Source organism: Hyaena hyaena, unplaced genomic scaffold (assembly GCF_003009895.1).
Source record: "Hyaena hyaena isolate Hyena2069 unplaced genomic scaffold, ASM300989v1 scaffold_402, whole genome shotgun sequence".
In the NCBI taxonomy this organism is placed as follows: Eukaryota; Metazoa; Chordata; class Mammalia; order Carnivora; family Hyaenidae; genus Hyaena; species Hyaena hyaena.
In genome coordinates, this window is record NW_024081034.1 from 253,318 (window position 1) to 271,343 (window position 18,026).

Consider the following 18,026-nt stretch of genomic DNA (forward strand, 5'->3'; position numbering starts at 1 on the left):
TGACTCTTGATTACAGCTCAGGTCATGATCTCACAGTTCATGAGTTCGAGTCCCGCATCAGGCTCCATGCTGACGGCACAAAGCATGCTTGAGATTCTTTCTCTCCACCTCTCTCTGCCTCTCCCTCATTTGCGTGCTCTCTCTCTGTCTCAAAATAAATAAATAAACTTTAAAAAAATAGGAAGACCGAGTAAAGAAATAGAAAGTCCCAGAAAAGAAATAAGATACAAAGAAGAAAATAGAAATTTTAGAACTGAAAAATACACTAGCTGAAATTAAGACTTAATGGAAAGACTTAATGGAATGGAGGGAACAAAGAAAATAATTGGTAAACTTGAAGATACATCAATAAAAATTACCCAATCTGACAACAGAAAAAAATGTATTGGAAAAATATAAACACGGCTTTTGTGACCTATGGAAATACAATAAAAGATCTAACAAACCTGTCATCAGAGTGTGGATAAGAAAAGAGAAAGAAGGAGGGGTTGAAAAAGTATTTGAATAAATAATGGCTGAAAAGTTTTCAAATTTCAAAAAAGACATAAACCTACATATTCAAGAAGTTGAGTGAATTGCAAACAGAATAAGCCCAAAGAAATGCACTCTCATAGACAAAAGTTCTGAAAACTAAACACAAAGAAAAAAATATTGAAAGCAGCCAGAGACTAACCAATAGGCAAAGAACAATTTGAGTGAAAGTGCATTTCTCGTTAGAAATCATATAAGCCAGGGGCGCCTGGGTGGCTTAGTCGGTTAAGCGTCCGACTTTCGCTTGGGTCATGATCTCGCGGTTCGTGGGTTCGAGCCCCGAGTCGGGCTCTGTGCTGACTGCCAGCTCAGAGCCTGGAGCCTGTTTCGGTCTGTGACTCCCTCTCTCTCTGACTCTCCCCTGCTCACGCTGTCTCTCTCTCTCTCCTAGAAATAAATTAAAAAAAAAAAAACATTAAAAAAATTAAAAAAAAAAAAGAAATCATATAAGCCAAAAAGAAATGAAACATTTTTAAAGTGCTAAAAGAAAAGAATTGTCAGCCAGAATTCTATATCCACAGAAAGTATCCTTCAAGAACAAAGGGCAAATAAAACATTTCCAGATGAAGGGAAACTAAGAATTTCTCACTAACAGACTTACCCTAAAAGAATAACAGAAGGGCATTCTCTAAGCGGAAAGGAAATGACAAAAGAAGAAATCTTGTATCATCAAGAAGGAAGAAAGAACAATAGATTGAGGCTCCTGAGTGGCTCAGTCGGTTAAGCGTCTGACCTGGGCTCAGGTTATGGTCTCACGGTCTGTGAGTTCAAGCCCTACGTCGGTCTATGTACTTACAGTTCAGAACCTGGAGCCTGTTTTCGATTCTGTGTCTCCCTCTCTCTCTGCCCCTTGCCCGCTTGCACTCTCTCTCTCTCTCTCAAAAATAAACATTTAAAAGAAAGAACAATGGAAAGAGTAGCATCATGGGTGAATACAATACACTTTCCTTTTCCTCCTGAGTTGTCTAAAATGTGCTTGATTAAAAAAAAATTTTTTTTTTTAGTGTTTATTTGTTTTTGAGAGGGAGAGAGTCTAAACGGGGGAGGCTCAGAGAGAGAGAGGGAGACACAGAATCTGAAGCCTGCTCCAAGTTCCAAGCTGTCAGATCGTGGCCCAAACCCACAAACTGCCAATTTCATGGCCTGAGCTGAAGTCCGACACTTAACCGATTGAGCCACCCAGAGGCGCTCCTAAAATGTGCCTGACTTTTTAAATAAAAATTACAACACGATCTAGCATGGCCCTAAATGTAAATAGAGGGAATGTTTAAGACAATTACAAGTGGGGGAGCTAAAATTTCTATACTTTTCTTAAACTTTTGACATCACTAAACTGGGATATAAGTGGTGTATATATAATATAATACTTGGAACAACCTCTAATAAAGCTGTACAAAGAGATACACTTAAAAACACTATAGAGGGGCGCCTGGGTGGCTTAGTCGGTTAAGCGTCCGACTTTCGCTTAGGTCATGATCTCGCGGTTCGTGGGTTCGAGCCCCGCGTAGGGCTCTGTGCTGACTGCCAGCTCGGAGCCTGGAGCCTGTTTCAGTCTGTGACTCCCTTTCTCTCTGACCCTCCCCTGCTCACGCTGTCTCTCTCTCTCTCTCCCCTAGAAATAAATTTAAAAAAACATTAAAAAAAAAAAGCAAACACTATACATAACTCAAAATGGAATTCTAAAATGTTCAAGTGGTCCCCAAGAAGGCAGAACAAAGAAAACAGACAGAACAAACAAAAGTAAAATTAAATGGCATATGTAAGCCCTAATTTTCAATAGTTGCATTACATGTTAATAATCTAAATATACCAATGAAAAGACAGGGATTGGCAGTGTGGATCAAAAGTAAAATAAACAGAGCATGACACAACAGTATTGTTACAAGGAACATGTTTCGAATATAACAGTAATTAGGTTGAGATGGAAAAAGATGTACCACACACACATTCATCAAAAGAAAGCAGTAATAGCTGTGTTAATATCATATAAAGTAGACTTCAGGGCAAAGAAAATTGTCAAGGACAGAGAGGGATGTTACATAGGGATTAAAAGACCAATCCATCATGAAGACATAGTCATCTTAAAGGTGTACTCTATGGGTGCCTGGGTGGTTCAGTCGGTTGAGCCCCCGACTTTGGCTCAGGTCATGATCTCACGGTTCATGGGTTCGAGCCCTGCGTCGGGCTCTGTGCTGACAGCTTGGAGCCTGGAGCCTGCTTCAGATTCTGTGTCTCCCTCTCTCTCTGCCCCTCCCCTGCTCATCCTCTACCTCTCTCTGTCTCAAAAATAAAATAAAACATTAAAAAGAGTTTTTTAAAAAGGTGTACACTAAACAACACAGCTACAAAATGTGTAGAGCAAAAACTGATACAATTGAAAAATCCACAATTATAGTCCATCTACAATGGATATGCAACTAGATAAAAACCAGCAAAGACATAGAAGAACCAACAAAATGTCAACCAACAGGACGTAATCAGCATTTATACAACACTCAGGCCAGCAAGAGCCAACGGCACATTCTCTCCAAGAGCTCATGAAACATACACCAAAACAGATATCCTGGACCATAAATAAACCTGTACAAATCTGAAATAAGGACTTTAAATGATACAGAGTGTATTTCCAGACCACAGTGGAATCCAACTGACAATCAGTAACATTAAGAAAGCAGAAAAACGTCCAAACACTTGAAAACTACACAGCACACACTGAAATAATTCATGGGTCAGAGAAGAAGTCTCAAGGGACATTTTTGAAGCACATTGAACTGAATGCAAATAGAAATACAGTGTGTCCCATCCCCAAAGGCAAAGGAATCAAGAACAAAAATGAACTATTGGGACCTCATCAAGATTAAAAACTTCTGCACAGCAAAGGAAACAATCCATAAAACTAATAGGCAACCGATGAAATGGGAAAAGATAGTTGCAAATGACATATCAGATAAAGGGCTAGTATCCAAAATCTATAAGGAACTCACCAAACTCCACACCCGAAAAACAAACAATCCAGTGAAGAAATGGGCAGAAGACATGAACAGACACTTCTCCAAAGAGGACATCCAGATGGCCTACAGACACATGAAACGATGCTCAACGTTACTCATCATCAGGGAAATACAAATCAAAACCACACTGAGATACCACCTCACGCCAGTCAGAGTGGCTAAAATGAGCAAATCAGAGAACTCTAGATGTGGGTGAGGATGTGGAGAAACGGGCACCCTCCTACACTGCCGGTGGGAATGTAAACTGGTGCAGCCCCTCTGGAAAACAGTGTGGAGGTTCCTCAAAAAATTAGCCATAGAACTCCCCTATGACCCAGCAGTAGCACTGCTAGGAATTTACCCAAGGGATACAAGAGTGCTGATGCATAGGGGCACATGGACCCCAATGTTCACAGCAGCACTCTCAACAATAGCCCAAACATGGAAAGAGCCTAAGTGTCCATCAACAGATGAATGGATCAAGAAGATGTGGTTCATCTATACGATGGAATACTCCATGGCAATGAGAAAGAATGAAATCTGGCCATGTGTAGCAACATGGATGAACTTGAGTGTGTTATGCTGAGCGAAATAAGTCAGGCAGAGAAGGACAGCTACCATATGTTTGCACGTATAGGAGGATTAGGAGGAACTTAACGGAGGACCATGGGGGAGAAGAAGGGGGGAAATAGTGGGGGAGAGGGAGGGAAGCAAACCATGAGAGACTCTTGAATGCTGAGAACAAACTGAGGGCTGTTGGGGGTGGGGAGAGGGGAAGGGGGGGTAATGGGCATGGAGGAGGGCACTTGCAGGGATGAGCACTGGGTGTTGTATGGAAATCAACTTGGCAAAAAACTATTGAAAAAAAAAGAAAAGAAATACAATGTGTCCAATTTTGTGGGCTACAGCTAATGTAGTGTCCAACGATACATTTCTCATGTAAAATGCTTATGTCAAAATGAGGAGAGTTGTCAAATAAGTCATCTAAGATCCTGTCTCAAGAAACTCAAAAAAGAGGAGCACCATAAATGCAAAGCCAGCAGAAGGAAAGAAATAATAAACATAGAGCCTGCTTAAGATTTTCTTTCTCTCTCCCTCTGCCCCTCTCTCCCACTTTCTCTCTCTCTCTCTGTCTCTCTCTCTCTCAAAAAAAAAAAAAAGAAAAAAAGAAAAAAATGTACAGGACTTAGATGCTGAAAACCACAAAATCCTGACGAAAGAAACAAAAATCTAAGTAAATGGACATAACACGTTTATGCAATTGAAGACTAAACATAATAAAGAAGTCAATTCTCCCCAAATTGATATACAGATTTAACTCAATCCCTGTCAAAATTCCAGCAAGATTTTTACAGATATAGATGAGATTATTCTAAAATTTATATGGAAAAGCAAGTGAACTAAAATAGCTAAAATAATTTTGGAAAAGAAGAAAGTTGGAGGAATCAGCCTACCCGATTTCAAAACATAGTCTATGGCTACAATAATCATGACTGTGTGACATTGACAGAAGAATAGACACATAAGCCAATGGAATGGAATTGAGAATCCAGACATAGCCACCTGCAATTACAGACAACTGATTTTTGACAAAGGTGCAAAGGCAATTCAATGGAAAACGATAGTTTTTTCAATAAACGGTGCTGGAGAGATTGGATATCTATCGGCAAAAAATATGAACCTTGCCTGACCTAACCACATCTTACACAAAACCTAACTCAAAAGACTTAAATGTAAAACGTAAAACCATAAAAACTTTTATAAGAAATCGAACGAGAAAAATCTTTGGGACCTAGGCTAGGTGAAGAGTTCTCGGACACTAAAAGCATGATCCGTAAAAGGGAAAGGTGACAACGTGGACTTCATCAAAATTAAAAATGCTGACGCTGGGGGTGCCTGGGTGGCTCAGTCGGTTAAGCATCCAACTTCGGCTCGGGTCGTGATTTCACGGTTCTTGGGTTCGAGCCCCGCAACGGGCTCTGTGCTGACAGCTCGGAGCCTGGATCCTGCTTTGGGTTCTGTCTCCCTCTCTCTCTGCCTCTCTGCCTCTTGTGTGTGCGCTCTCTCTCTCTCTCTCACACACACACACACACACACATAAAAAATAAATAAATAAATAAATAAATAAATAAATAAATAAATAAATAAATATTTTTTGGAAATGTTGACTCTGCAGAAGACCCTGTTAAGAAGGTGAAAGACAAGTTGCCACCCAGGAGAAAATATTTGCAAGCCACATATCCAACACGGAACTCGTATCTATATAAAAAATTCCCACGACTCCAGAATTAAAAACAAACACAAGGGGCGCCTGGGTGGCTCTGTCGGTTAAGTGTCTGACTCCTGCTCTCGGCTCAGGTCATGATCTCACGGCTCTTGACTTCGAGCCCCACATCAGGCTCCCAGAGCCTGCTTGGGATTCCTTCTCTCCCTCTCTCTGCCCCTCCTCTGCTTATGTTCTCTGAATGAATGAATGAATGAATGAATGAATGAATGAATGAACAAATGAACGAACGAACGAATGAATGATGAACTTGAAGTTTGTACCTCTTAAAAACACACACACACAGCCAGACATTTCACTGAGGAGGAGAGACAATTCGAGAATAAGCGCGTGTTTAACCATCAGAGAACTGCCGTTAGCCTGCTCTTCCCGCCAAGCTTTAGCAAAACTTGCCAATTCTCCTGATCCTCCGCCCAGTCTTATCTGCCTTTCCACCTCCTCTCCTATCCCAAGCCTGCGTTCCCTGATCTGGTCCTCACAGGCTCGCTCTCTCGCTATTCCGAAATTAACACTCCCTTCCGCTCCATGCGGTGGACCTTATCTTGCTGTCAGTCATGCGGCAGGAAATGCCACCGAGTCCTGCAGGCCATGGAGAAGTGAGGCAGGATGGGGAAGGGAAGAGGGACCCGGCCGGCCGTGGTGGGGAGGAGCAAAAGAATCTCTGTGGTGCTCCCTCATCACATCAGAGGCCACTGGCTTCTCTTCCCCTCCCTTCTCAGGCCTGGGAGAGGAGCTGAAGCATGGACTCGCTTGAGTTCTTCTATTCCCCGAGCAGCCACAAGTTCTTGCCATTTGAATCAGTGTCAGATGTGGCACAGAACGGCCGGCAAACCGACCTCGAGTTATTTCATAGCCAAACAGAGTCAACGGGGGGGCTGGCCTGGCTAGCCATGGGGCAGGCCAACGTGTCCGCCGCAGATGGGGGAAGTTGGGTTGTGTGTCTGTGTGGGGGGCGGGGGGGAAGGATCCGTAGGGACAGATGTACTCAGAACTGAAACAGCAGAGGGCGGAGGCCTTCAGGATCCTTTGAAAACTCCCAGGTGGAGCCCAGGTCGGACATACATCCTGCATGGGCCTTTCCTGCCGAGCCAGGATATCCTGTGTTTGTCGACAGGACTGCACAGGGAAGCCCTGACCATTGTCCTCCCCAAAATCTGCCAGTCAGCCCTTCCCCAGCCCTCGGCAGCCGCCCCAGACGAAGGAAGAGTAACTCTGGAAACGATGTTATCAGCATCCTCCATGGACTTCCTCACCTCCTTCCCAGCCCCGTCAGCCCCCCCGCTTCTTAGCATCTTCCAACAGAAACCGGGGAGGCTGGGACGGGGTCAGCGCCCTGAAGCCAGCCCCCTGTCTTTTGCCAAGACCTACCCCCGCGCAGCCCCGAGTGGGCAGCTGAAGGCTGTGGCTGGGATCCCGAGCCCGAGATGGGGCCCCAGCTGGGGCCTAAGGCTGCCAGCCTCTGCCGGGGCCGGCCGCTCCTGCTCCTGTGGGTCTCAGCCCTGAGCCGTTGCGTGTCCTCGCCGGCTTCTCCCTCTCCGTCTCTGGGGCCCCGAATCAGAACCAGCTACAATTTCGGAAGGACTTTCCTCGGTCTTGACAAATGCAATGCCTGCATCGGGACATCAATTTGCAAGAAGTTCTTTAAAGAAGAAATCAGGTCAGAATCTCCGTTGGCTAACTCGGAGGGGCAGAATCCGGTTCCCTTCGTGTGATGGTGTGTCCAGGAGTTTGTTGGGAAGGAGTCAGGGTGTAATTCACGGGTGGGAGCCGAGGCACGGGCATTGAATCACAGGGGCGATCGGTTCAAGTTGGGGTGCAGAGGGGGAGAAGGTACGAAGCTGAATTTTAACCCTAAATGCTAAATCCCAAGTTTTCTTTTGAAGTGGGAACTTAGAGTGTTCCTTCCTATGAATGGAGTAGCCTGGGATTATTGAGTTTACCAAGTTCGTTTCTCTTAAAAAGGAGGAAATAAAATTGCTAGAGGGCCTACTATGTGACAGACATTTGAAAGCTATTTTTTATGTTTACTTATTTATTTCAAGAGACAGCGAGAGAGCGCCGGTGCATGTGTGAGTGGGGGAGGGGCAGAGAGCATGGGAGAAAGAGAATCTCAAGCACTGTCAGCGCAGAGCCCGACTCCGGGCTCAATCCCAGGAACCGTGAGATCACCACCTGAGCTGAAACCAAGAGTCGGACGCTTAACCGACCGAGCCACCCAGGCGCCGCCAAGTTATTTTTATTTACTCCTGGTCACCATCCTGGAAGTTAATGTTTTGCACTTATTCAGAGAGTGAACCGAGACAGCAGGATTAAGTGACTTGCCCAAGGTCACCACCTAGTAAGTGGCAGATCTGGGATTCAGATCAGGACTGTTTACCCTAAAGTTTCTGAGCCAATTTTCTGATCCGGAGGAAAATCCAAATTTAGTAAATGGTGATGCACATGGATGTCACCAAAGGAAGGTATCCCACTCTGGAATGCAAGCGTAGGGAGCCATGTTACAAATAACAGTAATAGGACCTGGTCTGATGCAAGCCAGAAATGAAATGTAGAGGAACCCCCCCCCAAAGCTCCAAGAAGGGGATATTAATTCCAAATGGGCCCTGGGGAAAGGCTTCTCCAGGGGAAGATATTCTGAGCAAGGCCTTTAAAGGATGAGCTGAAATTCAGGAGAAGGTTTTGAGGTAGAAGGACCAGCTAAGGCAATGGCCTGGAGTGTGGGAAGAGGTGAGCAGCACTTAGTTGTTGGAACGTGGGGCTCTTGTGGCAAGGCGTGGCAGATGGAAGAGATTGGAAGAGTCACATGGGGCAGGGACCTTGAATGCCGTGCCAAGGAATTGGGATCTTCACCTGTGGGCCAGTGTTTCCCCGCCTCTCCGATACTAAAGACCCTTCATAATAGGCCCTTTCTCCTCAGTCCTCCCCCCAGGGACCTATCTTAAGCATGTAAGATTTGGTGACCAAGGAAAATGCATTCATTTACAATAATTTGATTTCCAAGCTGGATTCACCAAAGACATATTGGATTATTCAACTAAGTTACCGAACAGATATAACCAATAGAAACTATCAATCAAAAATGTGGAACGTCTTTTGTGAGATGACAGATACTTCATTGATGTGGACTTTTCCCATGAGGCCCTTTTAAAAGGCATTTCAAATGGGGGCGCCTGGGTGGCTTAGTCGGTTAAGCGTCTGACTTTCGCTTAGGTCATGATCTCGCGGTTCGTGGGTTCGAGCCCTGCATCGGGCTCTGTGCTGACTGCCAGCTCAGAGCCTGGAGCCTGTTTCAGTCTGTGACCCCCTCTCTCTCTGACCCTCCCCTGCTCACACTGTCTCTCTCTCTCTCTCCTAGAAATAAATAAAACATTAAAAAATTTTTTAAAAAAAGGCATTTCAAATGGTGCAAAGTTGAAAGACCTTCCCAACTGGGGGAGCTCTTGCAGACGATGGTGAAGGAATTTGGGAGGTAGGGACAAGATGTGCCTTGTGTTAGGGAAGAATCTCATGGAAAGAAGTGTGCAGGGTGGGCTGGTTGATGCTGGCAAGGGCAACCAGACCAAGTTCTCCTCGTCCAGGAGAAAGGTCAACGGGAAGAACGCAGGGCAGGAAGGATGCCGGTCAGTTCAGCTAGAGAGTCATTTTGTTGACTCAACTCAACGTGATGGAAAGTAAAGCTGGAAATGTTGAAAGTGAACTCAAGATTTCCCGCCTAAGAGGGGTGCCTAGGGGGCTCAGTAGGTTGAGCACGGGATTTCAGCTCAAGTCATGATCTCGCGGCTTGTGGGTTCAAGCCCCGCGTCGGGCTCGCTGCTGTCAGCGCAGAACCCACTTGGGATCCTCTGTCCCCCTCTGTTTCTACCCCTCCCCCACTCGTGCTTTCTCTCTCTCTCTCAAAAATAAATAAAACATTAAGAAAACAGATTTCCCCCCTAAGAGATGGGATGGAGAACGTCAAGAACAAAGGTGAAGTGGGCCTGATTCCCTGGAGAAAGGAGGCAGGGAGAATATGGACTTATTTTCAGAGAGGAGGGAGGGAAGTTATGGGATTCAACTGAAGGAGACTCCCAGGGCCACATCCTCCCCTAGGTACATAAACAAGAGTATGTGAATCTTACAGTTGACTCTTCACCAAGTGGCAGTAAATGAAGTTTTTCTCACTGGGAGGGTGTTAGCCATATTCAGGAAGCATTTCCCCAAATAGGTCCGTGTTCCCTTCAGGTTCAGGATATTACTTCAGCTCCCTCGGAATTTATTTTCCACACGCGCCTGAAAGGGATATGTGCAGATACACGCAGGACAGCATGGGGGTGGGGGGGCTGGCAGGATGGCATTGAAGGCTCTCCACGTTGAGAAGGCACATTCCTCAAGCGCAAAGGAGCAGAGAGAGGCAGTGAGTGGGTCTTGTTTCTATTCTTTACCATTTAAGCAACTATTTCCTTATTTTAAAAGTCATGCTTGTTTAGTTTAGAATTTTCAGGAAATACTGATAGGAGAAAAGACAAAATAAAGATCACATATCCGTCCCCCACCAAGGGATCAGCCCTCAATTAACATCCTGGTGTATATCCTTCCCACCTTTTTTTTAAGTGTGGATTTAACATTCTTTCAACACCACTGTGATCATAGTGTGTACACTCTTCTGCAAACCTTTACTTAACAATGTGTCCGGAACGCTTTTGCACATTATTAACTCTTCGTCTTTGAAATTGACCATAGAAACATTTTTCTAGGTAGGTCTCCTTTGGCAACATAAAAAGCCTTTGCACAGCGAAGGAAACCAATAACAAAACAAAACAAAACAATCCACCAAATGGGAGAAGATATTTGCCAATAATGTATCCACAATGAGATTTTTAATGGCTTTGTTAAATCAGCCATAATTGATTTAACCAATCCACTACTATGAGACAACTATGTTTTTTTTTTCTTTTCAGTCTTATAAAATATTATGTTGAACATCCCTGTTGCTAACTTTTTGTGCATATCAGTCATGAATTCCCATGACACACTCCCAAGGGTGGAATTTCTAGGTCAAAAAATATAGCACATTTTTAAGAGATGATATGTATATATCATCCAAATGTAGACTTCTGGCCCTAGAGATGATTTATTGCACACTCACAAATGTTTAATATTACTACTGTTTTTAGTTTGTATTTCTTCTGAGTCGAGCCTTTTTTTTTCAAGCTTACTAGCCATTTCTATTTCTCATTTGCTAAAGTGTCTACAAGTTCATATCCTTTGTCTCTCTGTCTAAATGGTGTGTTTGTTCATCCTGTTCATCTCCAAATATTTTCCCGTTTTTAAAAATTATTATGATGATGAAGCGCCTAGGTGGCTCATTCAGTTAAGTGTCTGACTTCGGCTCAGGTCATGATCTCACGGTTCGTGGGTTTAGGCCTTGCGTCGGGCTCTGTGCTGACACCTCGGAGCCTGGAGCCTGCTTCGGATTCTGTGTCCCCCTCTCTCTCTGCCCCTCCCCTGCTCACGCTCTACCTCTCTCTCTCAAAAATAAGTAAGAATTAAATTAAATTAAGTAAATAAATAAAAGTAAATAAATAAAAATAAAATTTTTAATAATAAAAATAATAACAATTATTATGACGATACCTTAGGAAAAAGCCATCCCAAACGAGCAGATGTTTGGCTGAAATGCTATAACCAGGCAAGCATTAGCATTCCAGGCCAGGTCCTCAGTAAGAATTGGATAATACTTGTTTGTTCAGCAGCAGAGAATGAGCCTGGGAAGCTGAAGATGCGTAACTCGTAGATGACGGTCGTGATTCCTTCCATCCCTTATCTTCTCTTTGGCAAGAATGCTAACGATAAATAAATCGCATGCTTCCCATACTCAACCATTAACCTTTGAGCATCTCAATGTTTTCAGTACCAGTTTTCCCATGCATTCCATGTGGACTTTCAGATCCTGAATGAAAAAGTTAAGGGGAGCCAAAAAAAAAAAAAAAGAGTAAACCGATTGGCATATTCTTCCTCCTGAACACATACCTATCCATGAAATCCTGAGTGATCACACTTAGGCAAGATGTACCGGGACTCGACTGACCAGTACCCGTGTATGTGCAGGTAATAGGTTGTGGTGGAGAGAAGTGGAGGTGGATACTTAGTAGCAGAATTTCTGATCAGAATCGCTCCTATGAATTCCTGGGCTCCTACCAACACAGATGCTTTACCTCGCCTTCCTTATTGTACTCCCTTGGCCGTCCATCCCTACCCCCCACTCTCAAAGTCTTAAGGGATGTTCAAATACTTCTAACTGCGTAGTGGCGTGCTCAGAGTAAAACAAGAAAATCATTAGGCTTGCCTTTGCCTTCCCTTCTCTCTTGCCCTCAGCTGTTTCTTTCATCTCGGAAGGTGATACTAATCACTGCTTAAACTCCTTTCCTCGAATCAATTCAAAGGTCTTGGGAGCTTCAGGGCTCCAGAGATTATGACAAAAGCATCCATTTACACATTCACTAATCCAAACATACATGGCCCATCCATCCATTTACCCATTCATTCAGACATCCTTCCATACAGTCTTCCACCCAATCACCACTCTACAGCCAACCAGCCTGCCCTCCATGTATCCCTGCACTCACTTATCCGTCTATACATCCAAATACCCATCCATCCATCCATCCATCCATCCATCCATCCATCCAACTAAAATGCATGTGGCACTAACTTGACACCAAGCACTTGGCTAGGCACTGAGCGACCAAGCTGAAGGAAGCCCAAGGTGAGTGGAGAGGCCCGAAACGATGTGGCTTAGCCAAGGATGATCAGTGGTTTGGTGAGAACGAAGCAAGGTCATAAAGAGAGCAGCAGGAGAAGGGCCCAGAAAAAACACCGTGAACCCCTCTAAGGAGGGTGAGCTGCGTCCTTTGAGCTTTGGGAAGATGCTAGATGCTTTGAGGGTTCTGTGCTGACGAATGGAGAAGAGGAAAGAGAGGGAAGAAATATTTAGGAAGGCGTGTCTACAGACTTAGTGTTTGACTAGATGTAAGCATGAGGGTCATGCACCAGAAGAGAGTGTTTTCTTCTCATTGCAAAACTGTCGCCATACCCCACGCCTCCACCATGTTCTCCGTGTCGAGGGGCTGGCGCAGATTGGACCGTATGACCTTTCTACTTGCTTCCAGCTCTGGAAACTATGACACTTCTTGTTTATCTTCCGAACCAATGAGAGGCTTGGCCAGACTCATTTCAAGCATGCCCATCATCTCAGTTCAGACCGAAGATTAAAATGCTGCCTTTGGGGGCGCCTGGGTGGCTCAGTCGGTTGAATTCCGACTCTTGATTTTGGCTCAGGTCATGATGCCAGGGTTGTGGGATCGAGCCCTGCGTTGGGCTCCATGCTGAGCATGGAGCCTGCTTAGAATTCTCTCTCTCTCTCCACCCCCTCCCCCACTCACACATGTGCTTTCTCTCTCGCTCTTAAAAAAAAAAAAAAAAAAAAAGGATGCTGCCTCTGTTTTGCAGTTTTCCAAAGTCCGGGACTGTAACATTTTAGTGAATAAAAAACAAAGCCCATTTTCTCACTGACACTTCTCTGCTCAGTAAAGTAGGTATGAAACATTGTAAGAAAATACGTGTTTTCCCTTCAATGCCATAAATCCACTACCACTTTGAATGGGGGGAGAAGTGGCCTGTAAATCTGTTTATTTGTTCTCAGTTGGTTCTCATGGGATGCCTTGAGTGCCACCGCTGAAGGTGCACCACGCGTCCATTACAGGTCACCTGTCATTAAGGACCCTGTTAGCTACAACCCCTAATAATGTCACCAATCTGTTCCCAAAAGGTAATTTGTAAAAAGGATGACAGAGGACTAAGCAATGGCAAAGCAGTTGAGATCGCAAGCTCTGGAGCCTTGAATGTCGCTTCCTCCAATTTCTGGTTGTAGGACTTTGGGCAAATCGCTTCACTTCTCTGTGCCTCAGTTTCCTCATCTGTATGGCTAAGAATAGTACTGACTTCATAGGTTTGCTGGAAGGTTTAACTGAATTAATACACACAAAGTGTTTAGCAAAGCGACTGGCATGCTTGTTTCATACACGTGTGTTGCTGTCATCACGATCTAAGAGAGCCACCTTTGTAAATCCTTAGTCACAGGCCTCTTGGAGGGTTGAACCCCTGTGAGCAAGGGCAGCTACAGGAAACCAGCAGACAGGCCTGCCTGGGTGCCCTCTGCCCTTCTTTATCCCCTCAGGGGAGATTCATTTCCAATGGCTGCCCTGAAAATGCCAGTGAAGTAGACTCATTGCTTGTTTACAAGTTTTCATCTTTTTTCTTAATATACTTTTATTTCTTTTAAGTTTATTTATTTATTTGAGAGAGACAGCACAAGTGGGGAAGGGGCAGAGAGAGAGGGAGGGAGAGAGAGAGAAAGAGAGAAAGAGGGAGAAAGAGACAGAATCCCAAGCAGGCTCCAAACTGACAGCACAGAGCCGGACACAGGGCTCGAACGCACAAAACTGTGAGATCATGACCTGAGCTGAAACCAAGAGTCAGTCGCTTAACCGACTGAGCCACCCAGGTGCCGCCCCCATCTTTTTAAATAGATTTGTGGCAATGTTCTTGAACAGAATTCTTTGGGTCAACTTCCGCTACAGTTTGAGTAGGACTGCTGAGTTGCAGAAGAACTAATTGACTTCTTGACAGTTTCCGCTAGAGTGCCTTCTTTGTTAAACTTGCAGTCTCTTGGGGCGCCTGGGTGGCTCAGTCGGTTAAGCGTCGGACTTTGGCTCAGGTCATTATCTCACGGTTGGTGGGTTCAAGCCCTGCGTCAGGCTCTGTGCTGACGGCTAGCTCAGAGTCTGGAGCCTGCTTCAGATTCTATATCTCCCTCTCTCTCTGACCCTCCCCTGATCACACTATCTCTCTCTCAGAAATAAATAAAAAACATTAAAAAGAAAAAAATTTAAGCTTGCAGTCTCTTACGGGAAAGCCGTGTCACCTAAGTGAGAGAACAAAAGAGTGTAGACTTTGGGGCCAATCAGAATGCGAATTCTTCCAAAAGTCATGACCATGAGGTTGTCCAATAATGTCTGACAGTAGGAAGTTAAAAGATTCCTCCTTAAATTAAATATGGGGCATCTCTTATAAGCCGAATTTTATTAATCATGAAAGTAAATGTTACCTTGGTAATTTTTCATACATAAATCGGAAGAAGATTTAACATTCTTGCCTAATGAAAGCACTGGCACACAGCTAGAAGAATGACTGGAGGAAAGGGTCAAGGTCATGGGCCAGTGCCTCTCCCCTGGGGAGGATTAAGGACCGGCCAGGCCACTGTGTGGAATCACACAGTTCCTGGATCCCAGATGGCTTTGGGTTTGGTGACTGCTTAGCAGTCACTGCTCCCTGTGACCTGGTTGGTACGGATGACTTAAAACTTTGGACTGAAAGCAAAATTGATGGGGCCTCTTGGGGAAGGGATATGGAGAGGCAGAGTTCTTCCCAGTGAAGGCCGAGAAGCCTCTTCACCAATGGGGGTACCAAGACCTAGCCATTGGTCGGAGGGTGGGCTGTTTCTAGAACCAGTATAGGGAAGGGAAAGATCGTGGGGTTTGCTGCCAGAGGGCCCTGGGTTTGCTCCTCTGCTTGGCAATGTATTGCCTGACTTTGGGCAAGGTGCTTAAGCTCTGTAAGCCTCAGTTTCCCCATCTGTAAAGTGGGGGTGGGACATCGGGAGAATCCTGAGGTACCAGCATGCGTAAAGCTGCTGTCTTCACCTGGAGAAGGTCAGAAGGCCATGGCTAGCCCTTCCGGGCCAGCTGCACGCAGAGGAGAGAGTTTGTGTCTGATATGCCTCTCCGTCACCTTTTCTGACATCACATGTTTACTTCCTGAGCTTGAGGAAAGAATAGTCTTCTCACGGAAGGAGTTTGGAGCGCCCAGGGCTAAGGAAGAGAAATGGAGCAGGCTGGGTATCTGTCTCCCGGCTCCCTGTCCCCAGGCTCTGCTGGCCAGTCCCACCCCGGCCCCCCGCTTCAGCACTCCAGCTCTGGACAGATCCTAAAAGGGCTCTTCTTCCAGGTTTGGCAGCGGGCTGGCCTCCCACCTCGGACCGCCGCCCGACCACCTACCTTCCTACCCTGCAAATTACTCAGATGATTCCAAAACCTGGCGCCCCGTGGAGGTCTCGAGGCTGGTCGGCAAACAGCAAAGTGACATCTCAGACAGGAGAATCTGTGCCTCTGCGGCAGCCCCAAAGAGCTGCAGCATCGAGCGCATCCTGCGGAAAACAGGAAGGTTCCAGAAATGGCTGCACGCCAAGCGCCTCACGCCGGACCTGGTGCAGGTGAGTGTGCTGGTCGTGGGCCGGGAGGCAAGGGGGCGAGATGGAGGGAGGTATCTATTCCCACCCCACATTTCAGGGTGGGGGGAAAGGAGTTGTGATCTATCAGAAGGGGGACCATACAATGCCACGAAACAGTGGCCTGTGAGAAGACAGTGACCAAACACATTTGGTGATAAGGACCCTTCTCGTTGTCATCCTCCATTCTCGAGGCTGCGACCCTCAGCAACTATTTGGCAAACAGTTTCTGGCTGCTGCCTCGGGTCTGAAGATCTGATGGGATGACCCTCACCAACCTTCCCTACAACCTTCTCAGGGGAACTTCGCCAACCCCCAGACCGTGTCCTCTCTCGGAAGCTCTCATATACAACCTGTGTCACCATCCAGAGAGCCCGCTTTGGGAATCAGCTTCCTCAGTTCCTCAAAAAATTAAAACTAGAACTACCCTACGACCCAGCAAGTGCACTCCTAGGTATTTATCCAAAGGATACAAAAATGCTGATGCGAAGGGGCACACGCACCCCAATGTTCATAGCAGCGCTATCGACAACAGCCAAATTACGGAAAGACTCCAAATGCCCATCGACTGATGAATGGATAAAGAAGATGTGGTGTATATATTCAATGGAATGTTACTCAGCCAAAAAAAAAAAAAAAAAAAACAATAAAATCTTGTCATTTACAACAACGTGGCTGGAACCAGAGGGTATCATGCTAAGCAAAATAAGTCAGTCAGAAAAAGACAAATATCATATGACTTCACTCATAGGTGGGGTTTAAGATACAAAACAGATGAACATAAGGGAAGGGAAGCAAAAATAATATAAAAACAGAGAGGGAGTCAAACCATAAGAGATTCTTTTTTTTTTTTAAGTTTGTTTATTTGGGGCACCTGGGTGGCTCAGTCTGTTAAGCGTCCGACCTCGGCTCAGGTTGTGATCTCTTGCAGTTCCTGAGTTCGAGTCCTGCGTTGGGCTCTGTGCTGACAACTCAGAGCCTAGAGCCTGCTTCTGATTCTGTGTCCCTCTCTCTCTCTGCTCCTCCTCTGCTCACACTCTCTCTCAAAAATAAATAAACATTAAAAATTTTTTTAAGTTTATTTATTTTGAGAGATACAGAGACAGCACAAGCAGGGGAGGGGCAGAGAAAGAGGGAGAGAGAGAATCCCAAGCAGACTCCATGCTGTAAGTACAGAGCCTGATGCGGGGTTTGAACCCACAAAACCGTGAGACCATGACCTGAGCTGAAACCACGAGTCAGACGCTTAACTGACTGAGCCCCCCAGGTTCCCCAACTGCAAGAGATTCTTAAGTAGAGAGAACAAACTGAGGCTTGCTGGGTGAGGGGGATGGGCTGGACGGGGGATGGGCATGAAGGGGGCCACTTGCTGGGATGCGCACTGGATGCCATGTGGAAGCGATGAAGCACTAAATTCTACTCCTGAAGTCATTATTACACTACATGTTAACTAACGTGGATTCAAATAAAATTTAAAAATTAAAAAAAAGAAAGAAAGAAAATCAGATTCCTCATCAATTTGCCACCGTACAGAAGAACCAAATCTGAGTCCTGACAGAAGCGGGCTCTGGTAATCCAGCTCCCTCTGCCCATGTGAGAGCTCCCACTCACTCGAACGCGTAGCACAACCACGTACCTACACACACACACACACACACACACACACACACACACTGGGCCTCTTGGAGCCAAAGATGGCCCCTCAGGGGACTGAAGAGAGACTTGCCTTTAGCAAAAATGGGAAGGAAGAGGTTCACCCTGATCTCCCTGTCGTGATGGGCCTGGAAGACTTGAGCTTCCCCCTTCTTGTACCCCGCAGGCTACCAGCCCCCTTCACGCGGGCACCTGAGGCTACCCGAGGCACTTCTGAGCACTCAGACCTTCCCTTGGCCTCTTC

The 18,026-nt window shown here is 45.5% G+C and overlaps 1 protein-coding gene across 2 annotated transcripts in view; it reads left to right on the forward strand.

The window, feature by feature from the left end:
• The first annotated feature begins 7,110 nt into the window (after window positions 1-7,110).
• The window catches only part of DIPK2B (divergent protein kinase domain 2B), a 50,132-nt gene continuing 39,216 nt past the window's right edge, over window positions 7,111-18,026 (forward strand). The window contains exons 1-2 of one of the 2 annotated variants that reach the window (XM_039251916.1): window positions 7,111-7,462; window positions 15,850-16,114. In XM_039251916.1, coding sequence (XP_039107847.1) covers window positions 7,230-7,462; window positions 15,850-16,114 — 498 coding nt within the window. In that variant the 5' untranslated portion in view covers window positions 7,111-7,229. Of the gene's footprint in view, window positions 7,463-15,666; window positions 15,741-15,849; window positions 16,115-18,026 lie in introns of those variants that run through there. The other variant, XM_039251917.1, reaches the window with a different exon arrangement.